We start from the raw sequence: 27,413 nt of genomic DNA, 5'->3' as shown, positions 1-27,413 counted from the left end.
CCACAAAGTGGCTAAAAATTTGAAATATGTCGAACAGAAGACGCCAATCTTGAAGTCAACAAACATCAATAAAAGATTCAACTGGTCTTGAGTGGAAAGTGAGAACCATTGTCTTTCATCCAATCAGATTGAAGATTCCTTTGTGTTCACGTGGTAAACTCAAAATTCTATTTTTGGCTGTGTTTGAAACCGGACTCGAAGAGTTTGTATATGTATGCTTCTTGTCTTACCTGTTGGCTTACAGTGTTCCAGGGCAACTTTAAATTTCATAGGTTTACTCTTGCTGACATTGTGTTAACCGTTTCTTCGTGATTTGAATTCCTGTGCACTCTCCGCAGTGTAAACTGTTTGAGAAAATCGAGCCTGGAATTCCCGCGTTACTACGCTACGAGCGATAATTTTACCCGAATTCCGGTTGTTTGGTGCTCAAGAAGCAAACGAGAGGATTGAGTTTTAAGTGATAAAACACCGTTGTAATTGTATAGAAAGGAGAAGAAAGCCCGGCAACTGGCGTATGGAATTATGGCCATGACGTCGCTTCTTTCAGCTGAACGGTTGTGTCAGACCTGAATATAAAGAACCACAAGGCCTTCGCTTGGCGTGGAAGCTTCGAAAGTTTTTAATTTGGCGTGGCGTAATCATCCAAGAAATAGAAATTAAACGTACACTGTTTTCTTCTCAACATGGCTCCGGTATCCTGGGCTGGGATTTCAACAAGGTAGTGTATTGATAAAACCTGTAAAATGGATGAAGACGAGCAGGATGTTTACGTGGCACAGCTTCATGAAGTATTCGACAGTTGTGACCACTCTGGAAAGGGTTTCCTCAACAGGAGCGAGCTTGTCGAGTTATGCAAAAAACTACAGCTCGATGACCAAGTTCCACAACTGCTACAGCAGTTATTGGGGAGCGAAGAGGCTGAAGGGCAGGTACGTAGAAAAATTTCATGCGTGTTCACCGATAAGCTTCGATGCCGTGGCAACAGATATTACTGGCGTCTGCGAGGCCATGTTTTCGAAGTTTATCTTAATTCAATACTCCTTATATATCCTGTCATTGGAGCATTGCTCTTAGTTTACGCTCCTAGTGACAATTGTATCAATCTTGTTTATGTTTCTGCCCGTGAGTTTAGTATTCGGCAGTATCATTCACTTGTAGATCGTTTTGTTTATTACAATGTAAGTGGAAATGTTTCGCGGGTCGTGAACAATCGGTTTGTTTACTTGCGGAATCATCGTTCGAGAATCAAATTGCTTCATATACAAGATGTAAATTTCATTGTCGATTTCAGATTTCTGGCGTTCAGTGATTCCGTTAGTTCATTTGTCATTGACATGTGACTGGTATTGCAGGTTAGCACGCTAACTGGGTTAACACAAAGTTTTCTTTAAGTTATTGCTACTGACACCCAAAGTGTTTCTTGTAAGAGTTATTGCCAGGGGCTTATGTGATCAGTGTAATCACCAGGGCATGAAAAATAATTGCTAACCTTTCTCTTATTTTGTGAAGATGCCTACATGTATATTTTTTCCAATCAGCAAGCACTGTTCATTAATCTTTTTCTGGTGGCCAATCTGTTTCCAGATGGTTTTGTAGCTTGATACATGTACATAAATGTAATTACATCCTGAATTATGTGATATTATTTATTATGCATACCCCTTGTTGTGAGTTTGTTTGAAGTAACAAATTCCTCACTGATCAAACAGTGTAGTGACAATTTACTCACTTTTCTATTATCTGCTTGTTCTAAAAGTTCACCAAACTTTGCACAGGAACATGTGAAATCAACTACATGTGTATGCAAGGAGATTATTTTATTCACTTTTGCATGAGATCTGCAAGGGAAGCTGATTATAAACTTCTTAACTTTGCAAAGAGTTACAATGCATTAATTCTGAAAGCAATATTTTCAAGGATTAGCCTGAGCCTTTGGAATTCTTTATCCAACCTTTAATTGGCACGTAACCTAAGTCTTTTGTTTTATGGTTGGATCAACATATACACATGCAAAATATACAACTGGAGCATTAATGAAGGTTGTTTGATGATACACACTGAGCTGTTAGGCATTTTTAAGTATAGATGTACATAAGCATGTAAGAACTAACTATATAATGTCCTGGCGTTTCAGCGACCTTGTGACGCCATTATCAAGGAATGAATAAATGAAAGCTAGTTCAAAAGAGTAAGACCTGTAGATTTATATAAATGAAGTTATGTTAGACCAAGACTTAAGTTGTTTCAAAGTGTTGAAAAAATGTAGGAACAATTGACTGTAAATTAATGAAATGCTGCACATCAAACAATTAAGACCACGTCAGAATGTACAAACAGATTTGTTCAGCGCTAAAGTCTTTGTGTAACTTAACTTCATTTATGTAAATCCACAGGCCTTACTTCCTTTGAACTTACTGAAACATCAGGACATTATATCATTAGTTTTTACTTGCTTATGTATTTCAAAAGCACGGATGTAAATGTCAGGAAATACATGCTCTGTACAGTGTAATTCCTGTAACCATGGCTGTTGATATCCAGTTATTTAATAATAGAACCTGAGTTGATTACAGATAAAAATGTTGATAATGAATGTCGTGGACAGGATGATGGACTAGAAAGACAAAACCTGAAGGCATTCTGCATTGTTGTTTGTCCAGTTAGTAATAAAATTTTTCACTCAGAAAGCCAGCTTACTAATTCCAGTAATATAGTTAGCATATGGTTTATTGACCAAGCAGTAGTTGAAGATGCCTGGATATTGGCCAACATCTGTTTAACTAGTTTTTGTACCAAGATGCAATCTAGGTTGATAAACATACATGTACACAAAAAAGATCAAGGCCATTTTATATCCAGGCATCTTGACTGAATAAACTTTGTCAGTAAAGGATGTTATTTTATCGTTATTATGGCATACAGGACACTGTTTTATTTTAGGATACATATACAGTGAGCAACGCTTGCTGGGGTAGCTGTCCACAGTGCAGGATTTGGTTCAACTTGCTCACTTGTGGAGCTAGCCATATGATAAGATTGGTTACATACATTATACTCATCTAAAACTTGTCTGCAAATTTTGCATATAATTATAGCTAAATGTTATACTGTAATATGGGCTACAGTGTACACTTTAAGAGAAAACATCTTTTTATTACTGTCATTCTGTGAGGGCTATTAGAACTGAAAATCTTGTGGACAAAATGCACCTAATATCACTGTAATTCCAGTTTTACAGTATATTGGTCGGCATCTAATGCATTAGTCCTACTGGATTCCATGGCAAGCATAGCAATCGATTACATGAAACCATACTTTTAAAGAGGAGCAACTAGACATAAGAAAATTGATTTGAATAGTTTTATTTTAATTACATTTAAACTGTACGTGTCTGCAAATTTCATAAAACAATGGTATTCACCAGATGTCTTTGCCTGCACATTATTATGTGTAACTTTGGGTTAGTACCTGTACTACACTCGTGTAGTTATTGTGCAAGCTAAGAGTTGCTTTTGAATTCTCAACATGCAGTGATCAACAGGGACAATATTGTACAGCTTTACCTCTTTACATTACACACATCAGATGCCTTGCCAAGCTGAGAGATTCACAAAAGCTAGTACATTTTTACAGTTGATTAACTGTGTGAATATGCACACATAATTATCTGAACCACTTTGTACAAGGTTGTACACACATGAGTATGTGTAACATGAAAGATGTTTAAGCTGTAAATTCAGCTGAATAAGTATGTGTTAGTGATGTTGTAAAAGATGGTGTTTGAGCTCAATCCTTCTCAGCCTTAAGAATTATATCAAGATTCCACAAGCTTTTGTTTACTTATTGCTTGTAAATTACTGCATGCACCTGTTTCATTGGAAAGAAAAATGATTACAGCTTCTCTCAAGTTATTTGAAAAATTATCGGAAAAAAGCAGAAATAAAATTGTCTTTTTGGTCTTATTATTTCATTACGAAAAGCTTTAACCTTTAGACTGATGAACAAAAATGTTTACCAAAGTTTGGTATAAGATAGAGAATTCAAAGTGACTGTTAATAAAGCTGGTGGTAGAATTATTAAGGGGACTGAGGTTTGAAAGCTTTTGTGAAGTGCAACAGGTGACTTGAGTGTGCTGTTTGTGAACGGCTTGTGGTGGGACATGCTAAGTTGGTGTTTACATTTAAATGTAGTGGTGCAGAGAAATGTTTCAGACGTAGATTCAAAATCACAGAGGAGTGTTTGGGAACTTTGACAGTTGAAATGACCTTACAAAAGCATCATAGCTGCATCGTTCTTTTTGTGTGTTGCTTAACATTTATGTGATATAGTTTCAAAGATTCAGTTTGTGATGAATATTATATGAGGTTAAAGCACCTGTTCTCTGACATCATTTCTGTGCTCTGTTTTTTTCCTGTTTTTTGTAAGGTTTTAAACTCATTCCTTTGTTGTGGAAGCCTTTTGGTTGGCTTTTTGTAAACTAAATCCAGTCTGCTCCCTTCACTGTTCTGCTCTCATTATGAAAGAGCTAGTATGTGATTACCTTGCTAAGGAGGTCACTGTTAATGGCAGAAAACTCAATGTAAGTAGCAGAGTGCCGATATCAATCCAAGACTAAAATAAATGGTGCATGTACATAAATTTACAGAATTGTTAGTGCTTGCCTTTGAATTTCATGGACTTTCCAACATCTTTGTGACAAGTTGATTTCATTCTTTGAACAGTATTTTATGTTGTGAAAGTAAATTTGGAAAAAATACACAATCATATATCTACAAGTAGCAGTCCTATATACACCATAGCCTCTAAGTGGTTCTAGTGTCTTCATAGTGCATTGGCTTAGTTAATTTTTGTTTCCTGTTTTAAGCTGAACTTGAAGTGCATTTATCAGTATTATTATATTTCCTGATCTGTTTGAGAGTCTAAGATCCGGTGAATGGGCAAATTCACTGCCTGCTTTATTAAGCTTGACCAGAGTTCACTATCTACATTGTACAATATGCATGTACTTTCTTCAAAATTGCTAATAGTTGAGTGACATGAAGACCATGAATCAAATAACCTATGGAGGTTCCACTACATGTAGTGCAGCATATTGTCTTAAGCAGGTAATTCTGCATGACTGGAAAAATATTGAAGTTCACTCTGTTACTTTTATCATGACACCTGATTAAGATGCAAGTAGGGGATGTGATGTACAGTGGCAACTAAATTTGTATAACATGTGGCAACAAGACAATGAAATACTGACAGAAGCTTTACGAGCATCCAAATCTCCAATATGCAGAGGCCAAAGAGATGGCTATCTTGTGTGTGACAGTAGAAGTGTACCATGGAAACCCAGGGGTAGATAGTCAGTTCAGGAGGAAATCAAATGGGCAAAAGTGGTGCTAAAAAAAAAGCTTTGACTTATTTTATTTCCCAACTGACCTGACTTTGTGTACTTGTGAACAGTGTACTGTATGTATATATCTGCCCTGGCTGGGTTTATGTACATGTAGTGTTTTGGTATGCCAGTCTGACAAGAACTTATAGCGTAGCAACTGCACAATTTATAATGTGTGGTGTCCGGTACTGTAGGATGGTCTCTGTTAGCAATGCACATTCAATGAATTGTAATTGATTTTGTATGAATTTGATGTGTAGGTGACATTTGATGACTTCAAAGAAGGATTTGTAGCTGTGCTGTCTCAAGCAATTGAACAATTATCCTCTAGTGAGGATGAAGAGCAACCATCTGATTCTACTGCAGGTGTTGAATCTAACTTTATTGCCAGTTTAATTAATTTTTTGTCATGCAAAAGACAGCCATGCATGTACATATGTACATGTATTTTGTCTCAGCCAGTTATTACTGTATGCAAACAGTACCTTCTTTTGTAGCAGTAAAGTATACAGTATACTGTACATGTTTGTTTACGAGTTGATCTCCTGCAGGGCAAGTCAAATACAAATGACAAGTGCAAACAGCCACACAACGCACTTACCTTTCTAATAAGAGATTAATTTTATTATCCAACTGGTCTAAATAATTATAAGTACTTGCCCTTATATGTCTCCATCAGGTAAGTAAATTAGCTGAAAAAAAATCTAACTCAGTGGCATCACAAGAAATTTGCACTCTTTTCACTGCATGTTACATGTAGTTGTACATTTATCACATGTACTTGTTTCCACGTTATTTATTTTTGGTTTTTACAAGAGCATGATTTGTACTCTACTGTCTGAAGTTAGTTGAGCCTGAAAAACCACTTTGAGTGAACTCAAAAGTGTTTTGTACACTGCACATGTAAATCAAATTGACAATTCATTGTTTATTTTCAGAACCACCCAAGCTAGTGGTAAATGAGAAGCGTTATGGAAGATGGTCACGACCCGATGCATCTTACTCAGAAGATCTGTACTCTGCTGATGATGAGAGCATGATTGAAAGTCGGCCGGAGAGCCGTCTGAGTGACTCTCATCTCACGTCAGAAGTAGATCACCACGAGGCCCCTACACGAGAGGTGAGAACACTCAGGGTGCTTTCCTTTGGGATGATCTGGATCGGGACCATAGGTCAAAGATTACTTGAATCATGGAACATCAAAAGTTCCTTTAATGTACCATGATCTGAGTGATCTTGGACATTGGTTTTGATGGGATCATCCTAATGGAACCCACCCTCAGATAAACTTAAATTATCAGTTAAAAACAGTAAGTCCACGATATATGTTACATAAATCTTCACTAAAAAACTTTTTTAAGATACCTACTGTACTGAAGGACTAGATTTACTAGTAATTTGAAAAGGCAGTGAATTTTAAAGCTTTGGTGTGCAAAATGAATTGGATCTATATCCACATGATACTACCTCAGATTAGATGAGGGCGACTTCAGCATTAAACTTTATACTCGATTTACATGTACCAGCAGGATGGACAGTTAGAAATATTTACCAACTAAAAAGATGTCAAACGTTTCTGGAGAAACATGTTAATTGTTTGTTTGTGTTTTCTTTTAAGTGCATCACATAGAATTTGACGGCCTTTGTATTTTCATACTTGAAGCTCTCAAATTTCAGCTTCAAAGCTCTAAAGCATACTAATAAAAGTGTATTAATTCGAACTGTGATCTTAATTTGTTTTCCAGGAAAAGCCTAAGTTAAAAAGAAGACTATCAAGCAGAAAGAGTAGCCTGAGGAACAGTATACGTCGTCACAACTCCAAGCAAAGGAAGTCACGTGAAGACTCTGTGATTGTGAATGACTCAGATGGATTGGATGGAGGAGGACCATCGAGTGCATCTCCTCATCCCAATGGAGTTAATTCAGGTGTGCTTCTAAACTTTGTGGAGCTCGGTCTTGACCTGTGCTTTCAATAATACCTAGCACCCTCTAGAGATTCAGGTAACAGGGCTTGAAAAAAGTGCCGTTTGGTCATGTGAGAGAAGTTTTGTACTAGATGTACTAGATGTACTGACTAAATGAAGGAAAGGGCTAAGACGTCTTTGACAGTTGCTTGTCTAAAGGACAAGATAGAATTCAATTCTTTTAAGCCCTGGTGGGCATTTTGTTGGAATTGCTAGGCATAATGTTGGCAATTTTCAAAACTTGGTCCTCGAAAGAATTTATTTGTTGTGGGTATCTCTAACTGCTCTCTGATGAGTGCTGTGCCAGAGCATCCACTTACTTCAAGTCATATTGACCAAGGAGCATCATGATGGAATTCACTCTGTTCCCAAGAATTGGAAGTGACTTGACCTTTTACTTTTTACTGTGACAACATCCTTGATTGTGTAGTGTTTGATAAGCATGGTTTTGTCAAAAAGGAGAGTTCTACCGGTAATAGACAGAAGATGAAAATTACATTTTTTTTTTTTGTTTCATTGTCAGGGTATGAGTCACCCAGTGAAGAAGATCAGTTGCGAGCAATCTGGAATGAAGTAAATGTTGGTGCGACTGGTTTTCTGGACAAACATGAACTGTCAGTGGTGTGCGATCACATCGGCATGGACTCCATGAATGAACAGGTTTGTAAAATAAATATTCAAAAATCTAAGCTTCAAGGACAGATCTAGGATTTTTCTTAGGAGGAGTGCACCACTAAGGAATGGTGTAACTGACTGGCAAGGTAAACAAATTTTAAAAGAGAATGTGAAGAAGAAGGCTTCATCTCAGGGGGGTGGGGTGTACACCCCCTGCATCCTCCCCCTAGATCCACCCCTGAGAATTGCTATCACAAAATGCTTGCATGTTCCTGTATCTCTGAAATGTGGTTCCTTATTGGCCAATGGATGGAGGCTGGTTTGGCAAAAAGCCTGCTCCCCAAACCCTCCACTTGTGTGACTATATTTGGAACTGTAATACTTGGAAATAAAAATTTGGTTGAACTTTTTTTCTTACTTGTATAAGAACATATTTAATATGTGGTTGTTTAAATATTTTTAATTATTTCAGGAGCTGGCTCTCCTGTTTGAGGAGCTGGATGAAGATGGTGATGGTCATGTGAGCTTTAATGAGTTTCTTCATGGTCTGTTTGCGGCTAAGGACTTTCAACAATCTGACATAGAGCCTGAGTGGGAGCAGCAGCAGCAGTCCACACCTTACAATCAGGCACCACCAGCAAACTTCACTTCCAAAGTAAGGGTCTGTTAACAAATAATAGTAATTAGTCATGTCTTCAGGATTTACAGCTGTGCCTGATGAGTTATGTCTCTTCTCTTGTGTTCAATTTATCTCCCTTGTTTCTGAGTTGGTAACTTTATGTGTCACAGTGCAATGTCTTTCTTTTCTGATTTCATGTTTTCAGAAGAGACTATAATAATATTGCTTCCTCAACTCAGAAAGAGATGGGGGGAAACCCAAAATGTGGAAAATATTACTATGGGATTTACATACTTGAGCCAAGTATTACGTCCACTGAACATAAAGGGCCAACCCACACACAACAGTTCTCATGTGGCTTTGATAGCTCAGTTGGGAGAGCATTGCACCAGTATTGCAAAGGTCGTGGGTTTGAATCCTGTTCATAGCCTGAAAAAATATTTTTTCAGGTCTTTTTTCCAGTAGTGTTATGGCTGCATTTGCATCTATCATTATGGAAAATATTAATTTGAATATTCAGCTTTGAAGGGAAAAGCACCAGAATCAAGAGAATGTCTTGGACCCTGAGGGTACTTTTAGGTGTATTAATGATGTACCAAAGCCAGATTCCTGTGGCTTTTTTGCCAGCCACATGTACATATGCAGTTGTAGAGGAGGTAATGTACATGAAATTGTAATTTTTTGTAATGTAGTTGACATCTGTTCTTTACAGGGTCAGAGAAGATCACTCAACCAAGACGACTCTTTTTTCCTATCAAGAACGGGTGGAAGCAGTTCAACATTTGGTAAGCAAAGTACAAAATAATTACCACCAATGTAACTAAATTAACTGATTTGTCTTTGTATTGTCTCTTGCAGATCTTTTTACACTTCTAGATCCAGAAAATACAGGGTGAGTCGTGAAATTAAGCATACATGAGACACTTCTCTATTGTAACTTAGATGTTAATTTGTTTATCGGGATTATGTCTTATCCAAAGTTTCTACAGAAAAGTGCATGTACTAGGTCTTGAGGAAGTAGCCAATAAGGCCAGCCACCTACTCCAAAGATGAAGCTAAAACTTCAAACTTCTTTATAAGAATTTTAATTCTGTAGCTCAGTGGTTAGAGAGCCTTTGCAGTATCAGGGATGTCCTGGATTGGAATGTAGTCTTTTTTTCTCTTTGTTTCAAAGTGGCATTTGCAAATCGCCATTGCTAATGACATTCTGATAAAACAAAGAAAATAGCAGACCTGCTAATCCAGTCCCAGACTTCGTTTGTCCCACACTTGCTACATATTGAACATTTCACCTTATAAGGAATTCAAGTTGATAAACAAAAATTATTTTTGTGAAGAAACAAAATGTTCAATCTAATATGTTGCATTGTCTTTTTTTTTTTGTCTTGTTGTTGTTGTTTTTTTTATTTAGTTTTACTAAAAAAGAAGATATTAAAGAGACCTGGCTGGCCCAGGGATTAAATGAGGCCATTCCGCTTCTAGAGGTATTGTGTTGATTGAATGAATGTTCGATCCCTTTAAGTTGCAATCCGCCTACTGCCGCACAATGTACAGAGAACAGGTACATGCATGGTGACCTTGTCAATAATTCTTACTTTGAATTTCCTCTTTACAGGACCTAGAGATGGACGTGGAAGGTAAAGTGAGTCTTCATCAATTAACCAACTTACTGGAATCTGTTGTGGAGGAGCAGAGTGACGGTAAGTTAAATAACGCTTAGATGAAAGAGGGTTTTTTATTACATGAACGTGACATTGGGGGAGTCATCTTTGCTGTTCAAATAAAGCCCCTCCCCTCCCCTCCTTGTCTTCCCCTCCTCCCCTCCTCTTCTTCCTACCCTCCCCCCTTTCTCCAGCTCTCCCTTTTAACATACGTGTACATGTAAAATCTCTTAAGCATCTTGAAGTGCTATGATACTAGTGTAAATAACGAGTTTAGAGCTGCACCACTGATCCGCTAGTTGTACAGTGTATGAAGCCAATGAGGGAAAAATAGCTAGTGCAGAGGTTGGGGTTGGCAAAAACATCGTTTTGGAGTTTTCTCAGTCTAAGCTGATCAAACTGAGATCCACTAGTAACCCAGCGATAGTCTAGTAAGGTTTCAGTCAGCTAATCTGGAAAGACAACACCTAGCTTTCGGACATCGAACTTGACTTTTGTCACACGCTGAGTTGTGATCAGACTATTAAAAACCTGCAAAGAACACTATTGGTAATGATCCCAAGGGATGGATAGAAAGACAATCACAGATACAAAACAACACACAGAGTCACTTAATGCAGCCTCGTGTTCTACTTCTAATTCGTACAGTGCTACATGTAACTTAAGACAACATTTTGCTTTATTGTCGTTGTAGGTCTACCAAAAGCGGTTGTGAATATCTACAAACACGAAGTTATCCATCTAAAGTAAGTGTAATAAAAAGATTACCGCTGAATAACTCAACAGTTTAAGTTCAAAAACTCAATCTTTATGATATAAGCTGTGTGCAAATGAAAGAAGTGCATGACTTATTCTCTTACCGAAATTCTGCGTCTCAGTTCATCGAAGTTACTCTCGTTTTGGTCTGGGCTTGCGCTTGACAACGTTGGTCGAATGGAAATTCCTGTTCAGTTCTCAGTTTTAGAACTCTGGCAAATCTCGACAACCCTAAGCAGCCAAACAAGAGTGCTGGCCGAACCTTGAAATTTCGTCTACGCTTGAAACAGTTGTAACCTGCTGCTCACTTTAGGGCAGCTTCATGTTCTTGTATCATTCCGTGTGATATCAGCTCATGATGTGACTCGAGATTTGACACTTGCTTCTATTTTGTACTTGTCGCCCTTTCATTCTGACAATTGCTTACCGCGATTGTGTTGTGTCGTGTTTTCTAACAAAAAGGATTTTTGCAAAATTTTACGCTGAAATTTGTTTGTATTAGTAACTCTTTGTTTCCTTCACGTATTGAAATTTTATAAGTGAGGTGAAGACGTCAGTAATAAGGCGGAAGGAGTAACCCATTTTATTTTCGGGCGTATCATGGTGTCATTTCTGTTTTTTGAACCAGTACTTGTTTGTTTACATGTCGCACGCGCGCGGGCGCGGTGCCTTGTCACTTTCCTGTGCCTTGATTGGCAGAAACGTTCGTTTCCTCCCACTTTTGGCGGGACTTTCTAGGGTGTAGCTATTTGACAAGCCAAGTGATCTCAATTGGAAACACTGTCCAACCTCCACTTCCCGGCTAAGACATTTTATTTTGTGCTCAATATTTCAGTTCTGCACCTTCCCACGCGTAGTTAGCAGATATAGTTAGTTCTTAACGGTGATGCTCGGGCCGTAGAGGCTGAGAAATTTATCTCTCGAATGGCGAGGTCGCCATTAGAAATACGACAAATCGAAGGCAAAGAATCGTCTTTGCGGTATGACGCCGAATCAGAATCCTTTTCATCGGACAAAGACAAAAACAAAGGGCTCTCCGATTTTATGTCACGTCTTTCAAGGTAGCTGTAATTTTATTAGTTAATCTTTTTTCTGACAACTTGATTGTTAGACGTTTGTGCATTTACATTTTACCTCGTCTAAAAGGATGATACTAAAATAATCTTACTTTCAAAAGTAACAATAAGTTTATTCCGTAATGTACCTCAGGTTGTGGAAAACAAGTGTTATCCGATTGAGCAATCAAGCTCGATTCTCTGACAAGATTTCACTAATTATTTCTCCATTGTTGTGCGTGTTTTGTGCAATTGACGTTTTTAATTTAGGTATTTCATCCGATAATTACCTCTTGAATCTCCAATTTCTATGCCCCAGTCAGAATGGCGATCGGATTGCGTTTGGTTACGCCTCAATGCCAGTTTGAAAGAAGACATTTTGTAGCGAGGATATTTGACAAAAGTATTTCGGCGAAACTAGTGTTGTACACGCAGTAACGGGCAAAGTGTTTTCCTTTCATTGTTTTGTCTGAAGTAATAGAAACACTCGCAATTAGCGCTTCCTTTTTTGTTTTACACGTCGACTTGTAAATTATTAATATACTTAATCTCCCTCTTTCTGGGTCGCCCATAGTGTTTATTGTAGAGTCGCTTGTTTGTATATGGCGTTGTTAATCTTGAAAATTTTTCGTCTCAGGTCTCAGGTAGAGTCAGTAGTCGCCGAACGAGATGCTCTCAAGGAGAATCTGTCTAAATTCACGGAAGAGAAGGAGATGCTTATTGTCGAGAGCGAGGATACTGCACAGAAATTAGAAAAACTACACGAGACGAAAATGAGGTGAGAAGTTGGAAGAGTCCGTGTGCAAATTCTCGTGTCCTCTTCACGCCAATCGACAGTGCCGTCTTATGCACGATCTTCATACTTAATCTTCATACTGGACCCCATATTGTTCTTGTAATGTTAGTTTAGAGACTTCAGTAGTTCATCAAGACAATATCGTCTCTTTCACTGTGGATGATTCTCTTTGTCTCCTCACCTGTCTCATATTCCTCACCTGTATTGATATTTTGAAGAGAAACTAGACGTTTAATTATTGTTCTTGGAAATTTAAAGGTTTATCAGAATCAGTCGATCGTGAGATTAACACCTGTATGAATGTCAATGAATTCTCGTGGAGATAAATTTCTTTTTGCCACCTGCTAGCGTGAGAATTCTTATAGAAGTAATTTAATTTATTTTATGTAAATAAGACAACCTGGAACATTTTTCTAACAAGAACACTCAGCTGTGTGCAGTAAGATAGGCCAGCAGTCGACAGGGTCATTCTAAAAAATAAATGTAGAAACTTAGTTTCGTTCTCGCCAGGCAGTGAGCAGCCTTTGGCCATGACATAGATCTCAATATCAAATCTCCTAACTGATTGTGATACATTTCGTTAAGTATGAGTTCTAAGAATTTGTTGCTACTGTTCATCTACACAAGATCTTCTAATTCAAGATTTGCCCTATAGACCTTTCCCGCATTCCACTTCAGTGCGTTCGAACAGTAGCTCCAGAGCGAGGTGGGGTGGACATTTTTATACATTTGCCATTGTTTGTCGAAATGCTGGAAAGGTCTATTCAAGTAACGTACCTGCTTGACAAAAGAGGGGAACTCTTAACGAGGATATTATCCCAGGGAGGTATTATCCCAGGGAATTTACTGTACATGTACCTCACGAGGCCTTCGTTGTACTTTTTTCCCCCCAGGGATCAAGAAAATCTCTACACGGAAAAGATGCAGAACTTGCAGCAAACACTGGTAGAAGAACGAGACAAAATTTTACAGAACGCTAGTCAACAAAGGTCCGTGCTAGAAGAATCACTTCACAGCACTAAGACCGAAGAACAGCGTCTAAGAACCAAACTGGCTGAAGCCGAAGAGGTGGGTCTGCTTGCTTGCTTGTTCTCTGTTTTCCCTCACGCGAATCAAAACAACAACAACAACAACCAACCATTTTTTTTTTTGCCAGATTTACAATAAAAGAAAAATCAGCACAAAAACAATTGATTTAATTAGGCAAAGAAAGTGCTTTGATTGTAAGAAAACTAAACGAGTTGAGTAGATAGAAAACGTTAATGTGCTTTACCTTGGTTGCAACATGCATAGTCAAAGAGAAGAAAACACAAAGAAAAAGATAATAAAAAGATAAAAACAAAAAGCTGATGTATTTAATGAAATTGCAAGATCTCAAAAGCTACGCACTCTTTGTCTCACTTTGAAGAAGTTCCAAACGGAGTATACATGTACATTTTATTTGCATTCGAATTTAAACTCAGTTCTTCTTTTATTAGGAAATCTTACGGCTCGAGAAAGCGCTATCAGAATCTCAGGAGAAACTCGTCGAATCGGAAAACGTCCGAGAGAGACTGGAGAAAGAATTGGAATCCATGTCAGATCTGTCAAGCAGGGTAACGGGTTTTGATGACTTGTTTAGTTGTATTATTTTTGATAGTAATTTATTATTTGGAATGTACAAAATTATCTTCAAATCAAAAGAAATCCTAGTCCAGTTCTTGCCCCCTCTCTGCAACGCAATGTTACTCTCTCGGGAGAGGGACCCACTCCCAAGAGCGTCGCATTGCGTGACTGAGAGGCCAGAACTGAACTAAAGAAACCCTCGAAACAGTAGTTTACTAAGGTAGGAAATATCAAATTGGTAACGATAAACTGAAAAAGGAAAAAGTAAGGTTCATATTGGGAAGATTGTAATTGATCACGAATGACAAAGTTGAAAAGTATGAGCTAAACGTTCTCCGTCACATGAATTCATCAAGTTGCTAACATTTGATTTTCTCTTTCTCACAGCTGGCTGAAGTCGAGAAGCAGCAGCTGCTGAAACAACAGCAGAATCAGAAAAACAGCAAAACCGTCAGGGAAATGGAGCGAATAAACCGAGTGAGTACTAAGGCAGAGTTGCCAAGCAACGTAACCTGAGTGTATGACGTCAGTGCAGGGGCTTTCGGCGCTCGCTCTCTGTTATTATTGTGTAACGAGGACTGGAAACTCCAAGAGGGATTTGCCAGAAATTTAGGGACACTTCGACCACTGAGACTAAGGCTATGTACACACTGGGTGCCCTAGCACTAATTCGTGGGCACCTGCACAAAATTGTGTTGCGTTCAGACACTGGGTTCTCTAAGTACTCAAGTATCAGTTAGTGCCTGAGTACAAGATCGAGACCATGTGACCGGGCACGGTCACGAACACTTGGAAAAAACGGTGTGTTCACATTAGTGCCCAGCGGGAATCCGTACTCGGCACCAAGTGTGAACATAGCCTAAAAGGAAAATGGTGACTTCTGCTCCGGTGAGACGCTTGTCGATCATTCACTTCAGTAGAAACAAGAGCACACATCGGTAAAATAGTTGGAACGATCGGACATAAAATTTAAGGGATACCTTTGTTTCGCGTTGCTACAGTCGTTGTTGTCCTTCTAAATCTTGCTGTAGACGATTTGCGGTCAGGTTGCCAAACCCTTGGCAGCCGTTTTTGTCGATCTTAGCGTCAAGTTTGTTAAATTCCGTTTCTTCCCTTTTAGGAACTTCGAGACGAAAACGACGAACTGCGTCTCCAGTGCGAGGCTCTGACTCAACAGGTCAACAGCTCGGTCAAACGACGACCCAGTCATAGGAAACGACAAGACAGCCAGAAGGTGCATCGGCACGGCTCGGTACTCTCCGATTACACCAAGCCCACGGTCATTAAGCGGAATAAGGAGGGTGTGACGTCATCCGATGAGTCAGATACCGCTGACCAGCCAGACGGTACGCGTGTTCCTTCTGTGCGAGTCAGCGGTGATGGCGGGTCAAATGAGGACGCGGGTAAGCAGCACTTGATTGATGCGCGCGCAAATTGTCGTTATCTAATGTGCCCTGTAGTCAGTTCGGTGTTCCAGTTTTCTTGGGTTTTCTTTGTGTGACGGTAGTTAAAAAGCAGTGTATTGGGGATGTTTGTGTGTTTGGGTGATGGAAGTGTGTAAAGCAGAGACCATCTTCAAGCTTGCTACTTGAACAAAGTGTTATTTGTCATCTGTTTCTTTCCACGTTTTTTATGTGCGACGTGATAGTGATTTTCACATCTTAATGTTCTCCTCTTACTTGAGCGAATGAAAACAACCATTTTCTCTGTGTAGTTTAACGTGTGGATGTCAGCTTTTTTTTTAGCTTGAATGAGAAGTAAAAATTACTAATATAAGATGTCATTTTACGTGCAACAGCTGCACCTCGCGTTTTTTTTTTATTTTTATTTTGCGCGCTTTGCGTTTGACGCTGTTGAATCAACTTACGTGCTGAATTGTTTGACCTGCCACCCGCACCATCACTGATAAACTACCCAGGTTTATTGGATGGCAACACCGCTAACCAGTGTAATAATAACATTTGTGTCTTACTAATGATATGTTAACTGACTAAACGCACGCACCCTGTACCACGACGACACCTCCATGCACATCAGTCACCTTACGAAGGCTTATGGACTCGTCTGCTGGTATTATTTCTGTACTTCTGGCAACCTTTGACTTCAATTCTTTGACTCATAGCGTGAATTCGACTGCTAAATGAATCCAAGTTTGCATGTGTAATTCGAAGTCTCTCCTGAACCACTTCAAACTGTAAACTTGTCTTCAAGTTTTCAATTCTGCGCTGATTCTATCCCTTCCTTATCTGATGTGACTGTATTCTGCTCGCCTCACTAGAGAGGTCGCAGGTCTTTATGACCTACAGGACACTGAACGTCATCTCGAGAAACTAAAATATTTAGCATAATCAGAGAAAACCTAACAATTTTACTTTGATTTTTTAGAGCGAATTATAGAATCTCATTAGGAAGCAAGGATGACTAACAATGCAAGCAACACTGATAAATTGCACTTTAGACAAACTTGAAAACTTTTAGCTCGGTTTGGCGAATTTTAGCTTTGATTCTTGTCTGAAGAAAGGGCGTGCCATTGCCACGTGGATTCTTGTTGTCTGCGCTCCTTTGGTACTTATGTGTCGTTCCTCTTTGCCTTTTCTGTTCTTGTCTTCATCTTGTTTCTTTGTTTCCGTTTTCTCACTGCAACAGGTCAGTTTACTGATGACGATGCTCCTCCTCTTCCGTGGTCTGTGGAAAGCGATGAACAAATTATCGTTGCGAGAACAGAAGGTTTTTCCCCTGTCTCTTGTTGCTGTTCTGTTGTTTTTGTGCTCTTTTGTCAAGCATTCATTTGGTCCTGTCTCAACTGCAACTCAGAGTTCCTTTACCTTTTCCATTTTAGCTTGCTTTAGCTTTTTTTCCTTTTCTTTCATCGCCTATTTCGCCACGTACTTGCGAAACTCATTTATTTTCTTGAGATTAAGGCTCTGAACTCTTGTTTCTATTCGTTAATTAATTTTTTTTTGACGTGGCTCGATGAGACGTATTTTCTGCTTTCCTTGTGTTCTCTTTCTAAACGTACTGGCTTAGCACATATCACTGGTGTATGAAGATTACATTTTGCTCCCTTCCCGCTGTATTCTACACGGGATTGAAGTTTCTTCGTTCTCCGTTTTGATCAGGGGTTCAGAGAGGAAGTGCGGATCTACTGCACTACAGCAATGAAAGAAATGACTAGAAATAAGATGAACTGCACGAAAAGTTTGCGCATTTGTGTATGGTGTGGCGTTAATGAGTGGAAGCCCTCGTGAATATCTTGTTTAACGATCACTTTATTCTCTTTCTTTCCACAGACGACTCCCCAGAACTGGAAGAAAAACGCAGTAAGTTCTTTGGCAAACATTATAGCTCGTGCTTTTATAGACATGTCTTTTGTATGGTTCGTAATCGGTGGCACGTTTTCTTTCTGCTTCAGAAGTTATCGAGAAGCTTGAGAGCGAACTGAAGGAAAAGGAAGAGCAGATCATGAGCCACAAAGCCAGAGTCGAAGAACAAGAATCTTCGCTTAGCGAGCAAGAAAAACTCCTGTCCGACCAGAAAGTCTCCTTAACGGAGTTCCAAGGGAAAGTCCAACAGCTTGGTGAGCAGGTGAGAGAACAGGAAGCACAACTGAAGGCCAAAGAGGCCACCATCCAAGAACTCAAGAACGACATTGAAAGTCTGACGGGTTCCCTTAACTCTGACAGCCAAGAAACGAGGAAAAGATATGATACCGAGCTGGCGAACCTTACTGCACAGTTTACTGGTGAGATGGAAGGACTACAGAAAAACTTCAACTTAGAGAAAGAACAGTTGGAGAAAGAGTATCAGGATAAGATGAAGGATATGGAACGTTCGCTGAAGAGCGAGCAGGAGAACCTTAAGGATGAACTAGAGAGTGGTTTTAGACAGGAAAGAGAGCTGCTTATATCTGAGTACGAAAGTGAGAAAACTGAGATGGCGGAGGAGCATAGAGGCGAGAAAGAAATGCTCGAGAGGTTGTTTAAAGGAGAGCTGGAGAACGAGAAGAACAAAATGGAAATGGAGGAGAAACGGCTGGTGGAGAAACTACAAGCCATAGAGACGGAAAAGACCGAAGTGGAGCTAAAGTTGATGAACGAGAAAGCAGAACTTGAACAACAGTTTAGGATAGAGAAGGCCGAGTGGGAACTACAGAACAGCACCAAGGCAGCGGCAATGGAGAAGAGCGAATACGATTGGACAATTTTAAAATCGGAACTCGAGAGCGCGCACCAGCAGCAAATAAGTACGCTGGAGAATAAGTTTAAGAAAGAGAAATCCAAAATGGAGGAAGAATTCTCTAACGAAACATGGGACCTGAAACAGGCTCATGTCAAGGAAGTGGGAAGCCTGAAGCAAAGTTTTGTCGAGCAAAAAGCGGAACTTGAGCAGAAATTTGCCCGAGAAAAGGCGGAGTTACGAGAATCGTTTACCCGAGAGAGGAATGAGCTTGAACAGAGGTTTGCCCGAGAGAAGGTCGACTTGAAGGAGAATCTTGAAAATGATCACAATCATACAATGGCGATGAGAGAGGCCGAATTGAAAAACGGTTTCCTGAAGGAAAAAGCGACTTTGGAGAAACAATTCGACGAGGAACGAGTTAAAATCGAGGAAGGCTTTCACGAAAATTCGACGCATAGTGAATTGGCTTTTCAAAAGTGGAAAGCGGAACTTGAAGAACATTACACAGAAGAAAAAGCGAAACTTTTACAGAACGGTGCTCGAGAAAAGGCTGAACTTGAAACACGATATAAAGATCAAATCACCGAGCTGCAACAGGCGTTCACCGATGGAGAGGCTGGGCTGAAAGGGCAGCTCAAAAACGATTTCTTGTGCTTGCTAGCGAAACACAAGGCAGATTTAGAAGAGAGCTTTTCCAAGCAAAAGGCGCAGCTAGAGGAAAGTTACTTGCGTGAAAAGGAAGCATTTGAAAAGAGCGGGACAGTAGGTTTGCAGGAAGTACGGGAAAGCTATTCTCGCGAGAGAAGCGAGCTTGAAGAGAGCTACCAGAGAAAAATCAAGGACCTTCAGAAAAATTACATGCGAGAAAAGCAAGAGCTAGAAGAAGAATATGTACAGGAAAAGATTGCACTCCGGTCGCAGTTAGAGAAAGAGTACGCCACAAAACTGAAAACCGAAACCGGTCTGCTCGAGCAAACTGTTAAACATCTGCAAGATGAGATTAATTTCCTCAAGGAGCAGAAGCGAGAGCTTGAAGCTAAAGTTCAAACGCTCGAGCTCAAAACTTTAACCCGCAGCGACAAAGAAGTCATGGAACTGAAACTAACTCGCGAGAAACTGGTCGAGCTTGAAACCAAGGTAGACTCGCTGGAGAAAGAGAAGGGGCTCATTCTGGAAAACAGCATTAAAGAAATCACAGAACAGAAAGTCCACCTGGATGAACTACAAAGGGAGAAGGCAGCCATGGAAAAGGAAGCTTTGGAAAGAGAAAGAGAACTACTGGAGGCCGAGAAGGTAAGTATTTGTAAAATAATTTTGTTATTTATTCTTACTTACAGCACTCAAACAAAGATAGACTAAGGCCCAGGTCAAACGTCGAACTTCACGAGACGAACTAACTTGCAATTTGAGTCGATCCAAACGGGTAAAGCTCGACCGTTGGGTTAAACGTCGAACTTAATTCGAATTAACAAATTGACGTCAGTTTTTTATGCGTCTGTCCTCTTATTGATGATAAATTGCGTCATAACATTGTCAAAGTGGCTGTGGAACCACGAGCCGCAGTGTTGATCGATTTAAATTCAGTTGGACGAACTCAGTTGAGTCGAACTAATCATGAACTTATTTCGCTCAGTTGGGTGTTTCATGTGAAGTTCGACGTTTGACCTGGGCCTGGGCAATAACATTTGCAGCACCAAAAGGAAATGTTTTTAAGCCATGATATCAACATTCAAATTGTCCTTGCTGGCTCTATACAGTTCCTGTAGAACCAGATTGGGAGAATTTGTTTTGTATGTATGAAGGTAGTATTCTTTCGATCATTCTGTTAATTCTCATTTGCCAGTCGGTGTCCATCAGTAAATAAAATGTAACTGACTTGAGCACTAAATTTGTGCGTCCATTGTTGCTGTGATTTCACAGTCGACGTACATGAGTACAGTTCAAGCTTATAGTTTTGATGGGGAATGAGTAGGTATCAAAGTTAAAACAATAAAAGTTATTTCCATACAAATAGTATTTTTAAATCCTCTGATTAAAAGCTCTGGTTCTCTTATTTTGTTGTAGTCATGTATATTAGTGTTGGAATGTTTTTTGTGGACTACTCTTTATTCTACAGGAAAAATACTATCCGCCTTCTGGATTTGGTATTTCTACACATATTGTTATTCTTGTTTCCAGTATTTTTATTATCTATTCCCTGAGCTGTGGATTTGTTAGTTTTTGTTTATGACATCTAAGTAAGGTATTGGCGCTTTATTATCAAAGGTGAAGAGTGAAGGAATGGGAAGTGAAGTCAAGGAACTTAAACTTAAGGTCGACGAGATGGACGTGCTTTTAAATCTTCGAGCCTCCGAAGTCGACGATTTAGAAGCGAAAGTTCGCGAGCACAGTTCGGAAAACGAGAAGCTGAGAGAAACTTTCGGGAGCATGGAGCCCGAGCTTCAAGAGACCAAACTGAGAGTTCAAGAACTGGAAGTCAGTTTAAATTTAAGCATTTCAGAAAAAGAACAGCTACAGGAGAAATTAAAGGAGAGAGACTCTCAGCTGAATGGTTTGGCTTCAACCGAGACCGAGCTTAAAGATATCAAGAACAAAAGTCAGGAAATAGAGGACATGTTACGCACTCGCGATCGTGAAAACCAGGAATTGAACAAGAACCTACTGGAAAACAATTCTGAGCTAGAAAACGAAGTGGCGGAGCTCCAGAGCGATTTGAGAAAATCCATGGTCAAGACGAAAGAGCTTGATGCGTTATTAACTGTCAAAGAAAGTGAAAACCAGGCGCTGGAGAAGAAGGTCAATGAGTTCAACAAACAGAAGACCGAGCTTGAGGACAGGATCTCTCAGCTGGTCAATCAGCTGGCAGATGCAGAAACAGTTCGACTCCAAGAACTGCAAACGCGCGTCTCACTCTGGGAGACTGAAAACAAGGATTTGGAACAAAGGCTGAACCAGCGCAACAATCACAATTTCGAGTTGGAACAGAAGGTGAGACAGCTGACTCAAAAGATCGCAGACAAGGATGACATCAGGGTGAAGGAACTAGAGCGCATGCTTGCCGTGCGGGAAAGTGCGTACCAGGCCCTCGAGGGAAGATTCGAGCAGCGCGGGGACGAAACAGGCCAACTAGAGAAACAAGTAACACAGCTGACTCAAAAGCTTGCTAACATGGAAAACATCAGACAGAAGGAGTTTGAGGCAGAGCAGGTCTCGTCAACTGTTGGTCTTTATTTTGTTCTTTTGTAGCATTGAAATTGTTTTTAGCAAAATGCAGCTAAATTTAATGCCCCACTCTGCTAATATGCACAAAATCCTGGCCAGATATTCGCTACTTACGCTTACGCTGGTTTCACGTTGAAAGCACTGCTTCTCTTCTAACAATAGTTTATTGCTTGATAGCTGCTAACTTAGTAAGCACTCACTGCCTTATAACTTAATGCTTTGTCAGCTGTTTTCTTTGTGTTCCAACTCTCTGACACATTCTTTTCCATCACCAGCTACAAGGACTTTTGATTACTAATGTGTGACTGCGCTTGACGTTACTTATGTGTGATAGTGCGTGAATTACTCATGTGTGACTGCACTTGACGTTGCTAATGTGTGACAGTGAGTGACTTACTAATGTGTGACTGCACATGATACGGAATAAATTTCCGCGGACGGCTTCTTGTAACCGACCAATGAAAAGCCAAGTTTTGCCAAACTGTGGACTGGAACCTGGTACATCTGAGATTAAACGTAACACCTTCGTTTCTGCCCTCAATTAATACCCTAAACGACAACTTGTAAATAATAACTATGTAAGATAAGATAAACTTTGCAAGACTCAGAAACTATTTACTACATAACTTGCACGGAGTGTGAAAAAGCGACAATTTAAGAACGTTAGCAGATTTAATGAAAAAGAGAATAGCTATTTTGTAAAGGCATGAAACAATCTAGCGTGACATGACGCCAGGTTTAAATTAATGATGTTTTAAGTTCAGACTTTGAGAGAAATAAACTGCTAAGGTACTCTTGTAACTAAGATTTTTGTTTCGTAAGAATTGTAAATCGCATTATTCAATAACAACAGCAATAATTAACCTTTAAATAATCTAGTTTGCGAATTTGTCTTACGGCAAGTACTAAAAGGTTTTATACGGAAGTTAAATCTTGACAGCATTGAAACTTTTAAATGTTAAATTTTGTTGTTTCTGTTTTTCAGGGGGGGGTGGGGTTGCGTGCGCAGTGAGTTGTATATTATTATATATCGTCTTAAACATTTTCTATAACTACACTATCAAAAGCATTGTTCTCTAGTCAACTGTCCTTTACTTATAAGTGATGTACTCCTAAATGTAGGTTTTGTAAACGTTACCAGTGTCAGTTGTAACCACTGTAGGTAACCCATGCAATTTAAATTTAAATAAACTGATATATCTGTAAACTTCGTAAGAGAGCTATGTAACTACTTAATTACAGTACAAACTTATAGCGGTCATCTTCTATAGCCCCTCACCGCTTTGTGTTGCAGAGTGTGAAAAGTCGCCTTGTTAGTCAGCTTTATGGCGGTTTCGATTGTAGAACTTAAACCAATGTACTTAGACATGACGACATGTTCACATAGCCTCAAACCAACTGTAAATGTTTATTCTTGTGGTTAATCTTATTTCTTTACTATCCTATGCATTGCATTACATGGTAATTACTATCTCATGCGGGCATTGGTTTGAAACGCTTATCAATGTAATCGAGCTTGCGTTCAATGTTGTCCTTCTGTAGCTTATTAATCGGTGTATTTATTGTATCTAAGAGATAACACTTTCAGTCGAGCCTCTTAGGGACAGCTTCAACCCGTACCCATGAGAGCAGACTCCAAGTTGTGTGGAGTAATGTTTTTACCTCGAGCAAGAGCAACTTCCGTAGAGGTGATCAGCACACACGTGATCAGCACATTTTGTGACCTTCAGTAAGGGACACCTCCATAAAGGAACACTTAGTCGCTGTCCCTAAGGGAGATTCGACTGTTCATGTTTTCATGCCCTTCTTGACCCTAATTCACAGTATTCCCGATACTTCACGTTTTTCTGCAGGCCAAAAATGATCTCATCACAATGGAAAAGAAGCTGGAAGATATCCAAGGAAAGAAACAGGTTTTGGAAAAGGTTCTGAAAGAAAAGAACGCTAAAGCGAACAACCTTCAGGAAGAGGTGTATGTGCTTAAAGAGAGACTCGCTAGTGCACAGTCGACCCACAAGAGAGAATTGGAGACTGAAAAGCAGAAGGTATGTTTTGCCAGGGGGTTTCAATTCCTTGGTCTCTATGAAACGGTGGACAGAGAGGAAGGTGTACCGGGGTTTATACTGAATAATTGATATCCTCATTCTAAGACCGTTTTTAAAGAGAAGGTTTGTTTGGCAACGTGAAAAACTGTTGCGACGAGATCTAGACATGAGAACTTTTACAAAAGGAAGGATTGCCATTGTCGATCCCAGGTCCTATAAGCGAGGGTTGGGACCCTGGAATTGAGGTTGAAAAGATGCATGGTGGTGGGGGAGATCTCATTCCCCTAACTACACTTTAAAAGTACCAGGAATTGCGGTGAATCTTAAGACTCTTCGCAGCATTATATAGAGGGATTGTATGTGCCTCGGTTTGTTTTGCTAATTCTGTGATGTACAACCTGAAATGAGACGAAATCGAGGAAATAAGCAAGGGTTACACCGATATAGAGGCGGAAATATATGTATGTAGTTGTAAATCCTGAGTGAAGAACAAGTTGAAAGAAGAGACGATAAGAGAAAGCTAAAGTTGTAAGAATAGGGAAGGAAACAAGTCACCTTAGTTTGCCTGACTTGACCCTTTTAAGGTTAGGGACAACTTCACCAAGGAGTAAGCGTATTTTTGTGACTAGTACATTTCTTTTGTTGTGTGGCTCTCGTATTTCTTTGGGTGATAATGCAGCTCTCGTAAGGTCTCACATGAATGGCTTGCTACCTTTTGGGAGAGCAATAGAACAAACAACAGAAACAATGCCCTAGCCCTAGAACAATAACAGCTGCTAACAATGAAGAGAATTACAAGCTTAGAGAGCTGCTTCACTTCTGATTTCTTTGTTCGTTGTAGTTAGTACTGTGCACCACTTAGTTTGTTTGTACGTATATGTTGCGAGATCTTGTTTCAGCTTGCGTTACGTGATTGTTGTTGCATGTGCGTGATGTCCCGTGAAATGTTATATGACATGTGGTAAGGTGTGTCCTGTGATTACGGTAAGTCGTTTGTTTTGTATGTGATTGTTTTTCGTCGTTACAAATTTCAGTTCTAAGGGCGATCTTCTGAATTGAATTTTTCATCCCGCAGGCAACACTTGCGAATACCGAGATGACAACCATGAAATCGCGCCATCAACGTGAAGTAGGCGAGTTGAAAGAACAGCTTCATCGAGCCAATATGGCGAGCGAACGGGATCAGGCGCTCAGGGAAAAGGTTTTCAACGAGGCGAAAGTGGAGGTTATGGCACTCAGCAAAAAGGTTCTTTAAATTCTTTGCTTTCTAAACTTTTGGTGTTTCATTGCATACAGCACATCAGCTCGAGAACAGAAAGACTAACTAACTAGCGGGAACTAGCTTTGAACGACCGCTGAATTTTTGGCAAATTTGTGAAAAAAAAAGCAGTAATTTCCTTGGAGGAATAACATGAAACCGGAAATACATTGCATAGGTAGAAGGCGGGAAGCCATTTTTCCAAGCTTGAGCTGCAGAAAGTTTTACATAATCAAGGTAGTAGTAAATAAATAGTCTGGAACCTACAGCACAGTAGAAGTTGTTGTTCATGCTGCCTTAGCTCTGTGGTACACCAACCACAAAATCTAAGAGTATGCTTTGTTTTTCCAGCTCGAAGAAAAGACTCGTAGACTGCGAGAGCTAGAAAGTGCAAGCAATTTGTGGGAAGGAAGGATACGACAACTGGAAAAAGAGAAACTCGAGATAGAAACCAAATTAGCACAAACTCGAGAAGCATTAGATGAGCACGTGGCACGGCTCAGTAAACAGGTGATTATCACATGGTTTGCCAAACATGGTTTGCCTCTTCGTTCAGTCATTGGTCACCGTTTTCTTATCCTCTACTCCCGTGTGAAGTCTATACCATATTTGGGAGTAGTCCCATTGCGAGTTTACTTTACACAAGAATGCTTGATTGAGGTTTGTTTTCTTTGGACCATGGGCAAGCTCATTCTGCCTGCAGATTTAAGTCTTTTCTTCTCTTTTGATCTTAGTCTGTGTTTCAGAAGTAGGAGACCTTTTGGTGCTGAATTCTCGGGGCTTCCTCACCACTTTAACTTTCTATACACGAGTAATGCTTTTTTTTTTTCTTGTTGTCCTTCAGCTTCAACATTCAGAAGTTAGTGCAACGCGTTCGAGCAACCTCGTCCAAGAACTGTACATAGAAAATGCCAAGCTTACGAAAGCTCTTCAACAAACGGAGGCCAACGAGAAAAGAGCGGAAAAGGCAAATAGGCAACTAACAGAACAAAAGAGAGCTCTACAAAGGGTTATTTCTAAACTTTGTGGAGCTAATGCCATTGCTTAAAGGCAAATATGCATCGAAAAGAAGAGAACAGAGCTGTACAAAGAGTCACCTTTAAACTGCCCGGAGCTTATGTTAGTACCTGAGTTATAGTGTCTGGTTAGAACTCGTGGGCAAGTATATGCTGTGGTGATCTTCCACGAAGAGCTGCTGGCATTCTGTTCTTGTCGCTGTTAGTTAGGTTGTGATCTTTGCCTGGGTCCCTGGTGTGACGTCAGTCGCGTTTTGTACTAACAAAATTTGGACAATTTATTGGACGATTCCCATTCCGTTCACTATGTACAAGAGGAACCTTACAGGACAAATATTTACATCAATTAGACGTTTTTTGTCTTTTGCACGAACGGTAGAATTTTTTGAAAATATTATTGCAAATACCATCTATTCCACAAAGACCCAGCACTTTGGATTAGTAAGCATTCCTCAATTGAACTGATCAACAAGGCTTTAAACCGACTGATTTTTGATACGTAGATGAAACTATTTTTGTAGTCTTAAATTCCTCAGTTTAAATCCATATTAATCCTATAGCACTACATAAGCCAAAAATGAGAGAGCATTTTTTCATAACTTTTATAGTGTTTGTGTCAAATAACGGCCGCTGAGGCCGCTTCGTAATACTTTTATGAACTTAATAAAGGATATAAAGCGCAGCTATATTTGATCGCTACTGCCTTATGGAAACTAAGAATCTCAACAGAATTGTTGTCAAAGTTTCAATTTTTGTACAGTTTACACTTATTATGCAACCCATTCAATGTATCAAGTTGTCTTCCGATCCAATCAATCACTCAGTCAGTCCACAATTAAGCTGTACAATTGGTCGATGCAGTTTCGTCCTGAAATTTAACATATTATGTCAACACGAGTCCATAATAAATTGAGAAATTTATAATCATTTGTATAAACAATATTAGGTCCTTAAAACGGAACTTCATTGACACAGTATGTGAAACAAGCAAATCCGGTCGTGTAAATGTACGATTCTCTCGCCTAGTTCACTTTCACATATCGCAAATAAACTCAGCCATTCTTTATGTGTGTGAATGTTTTCTTCTTTAACGAGGGACTGTTAAGGTAGCATAAAAAGCCCCGCGTTTTTCTGCTTACCCAGTTCCACCAGAGGATTCTGATCATTTTGTTTTACATGTTTCCTGCCTACAATATTTGTTTACTTGTTACGGACTCCCCAGTTAGCACAGCAGTGCTT

At 39.6% G+C, this 27,413-nt stretch overlaps 1 protein-coding gene and 1 long non-coding RNA gene across 5 annotated transcripts; one reads left to right on the top strand and one right to left on the bottom strand.

The window, feature by feature from the left end:
- Positions 1 to 167: 167 nt before the first annotated feature.
- LOC110059456 (uncharacterized) lies at positions 168 to 27,240 on the top strand. 4 transcript variants are annotated; one of them, XM_020766151.2, is made up of 23 exons: positions 168 to 929; positions 5,644 to 5,749; positions 6,322 to 6,503; positions 7,129 to 7,309; positions 7,871 to 8,007; positions 8,435 to 8,617; positions 9,294 to 9,366; positions 9,440 to 9,473; positions 9,993 to 10,065; positions 10,197 to 10,281; positions 10,937 to 10,988; positions 12,691 to 12,831; positions 13,743 to 13,917; positions 14,328 to 14,444; positions 14,842 to 14,931; positions 15,575 to 15,800; positions 17,745 to 17,774; positions 17,867 to 19,926; positions 20,899 to 21,840; positions 23,709 to 23,900; positions 24,976 to 25,146; positions 25,510 to 25,668; positions 26,003 to 27,240. In XM_020766151.2, the coding sequence occupies exons 1-23, from the start codon at positions 744 to 746 to the stop codon at positions 26,204 to 26,206; spliced, it is 5,799 nt and encodes a 1,932-aa protein (XP_020621810.2). In that variant the 5' UTR covers positions 168 to 743; the 3' UTR covers positions 26,207 to 27,240. The 4 variants fall into 4 exon arrangements, with proteins under 4 accessions (XP_020621810.2, XP_020621808.2, XP_020621811.2 ...); XM_020766149.2 differs by having other exon boundaries at positions 15,575 to 15,857; XM_020766152.2 differs by lacking the exon at positions 20,899 to 21,840 and having other exon boundaries at positions 15,575 to 15,857.
- Positions 8,369 to 11,536, bottom strand: LOC149102451 (uncharacterized). The gene is made up of 2 exons (XR_016202502.1): positions 11,103 to 11,536; positions 8,369 to 8,625 (listed from the first exon to the last, which is right to left on the bottom strand). It is a non-coding gene; the product is annotated as an uncharacterized LOC149102451 (long non-coding RNA).
- Positions 27,241 to 27,413: the final 173 nt, after the last annotated feature.

The sequence above is a fragment of the Orbicella faveolata genome, unplaced genomic scaffold (assembly GCF_042242905.1).
Source record: "Orbicella faveolata isolate gen_17 unplaced genomic scaffold, um_ofav_v1 contig_36, whole genome shotgun sequence".
Taxonomy (NCBI): Eukaryota; Metazoa; Cnidaria; class Anthozoa; order Scleractinia; family Merulinidae; genus Orbicella; species Orbicella faveolata.
The sequence above is the reverse complement of the archived record's forward strand: the minus strand, read 5'-3'. Positions and strand labels throughout refer to the sequence as shown.

What these genes read in the sequence shown, in the direction of transcription:
- LOC110059456 (XM_020766149.2), top strand. Translation starts at nt 744, where the DNA reads ATGGATGAAGACGAGCAGGATGTTTACGTGGCACAGCTTCATGAAGTA. An exon ending in TGTGGAGGAGCAGAGTGACG is followed by an intron (nt 10,282 to 10,936) that starts GTAAGTTAAATA and finishes TTGTCGTTGTAG; the next exon opens with GTCTACCAAAAGCGGTTGTG. An exon ending in CGGGTCAAATGAGGACGCGG is followed by an intron (nt 15,858 to 17,744) that starts GTAAGCAGCACT and finishes TTCTTTCCACAG; the next exon opens with ACGACTCCCCAGAACTGGAA.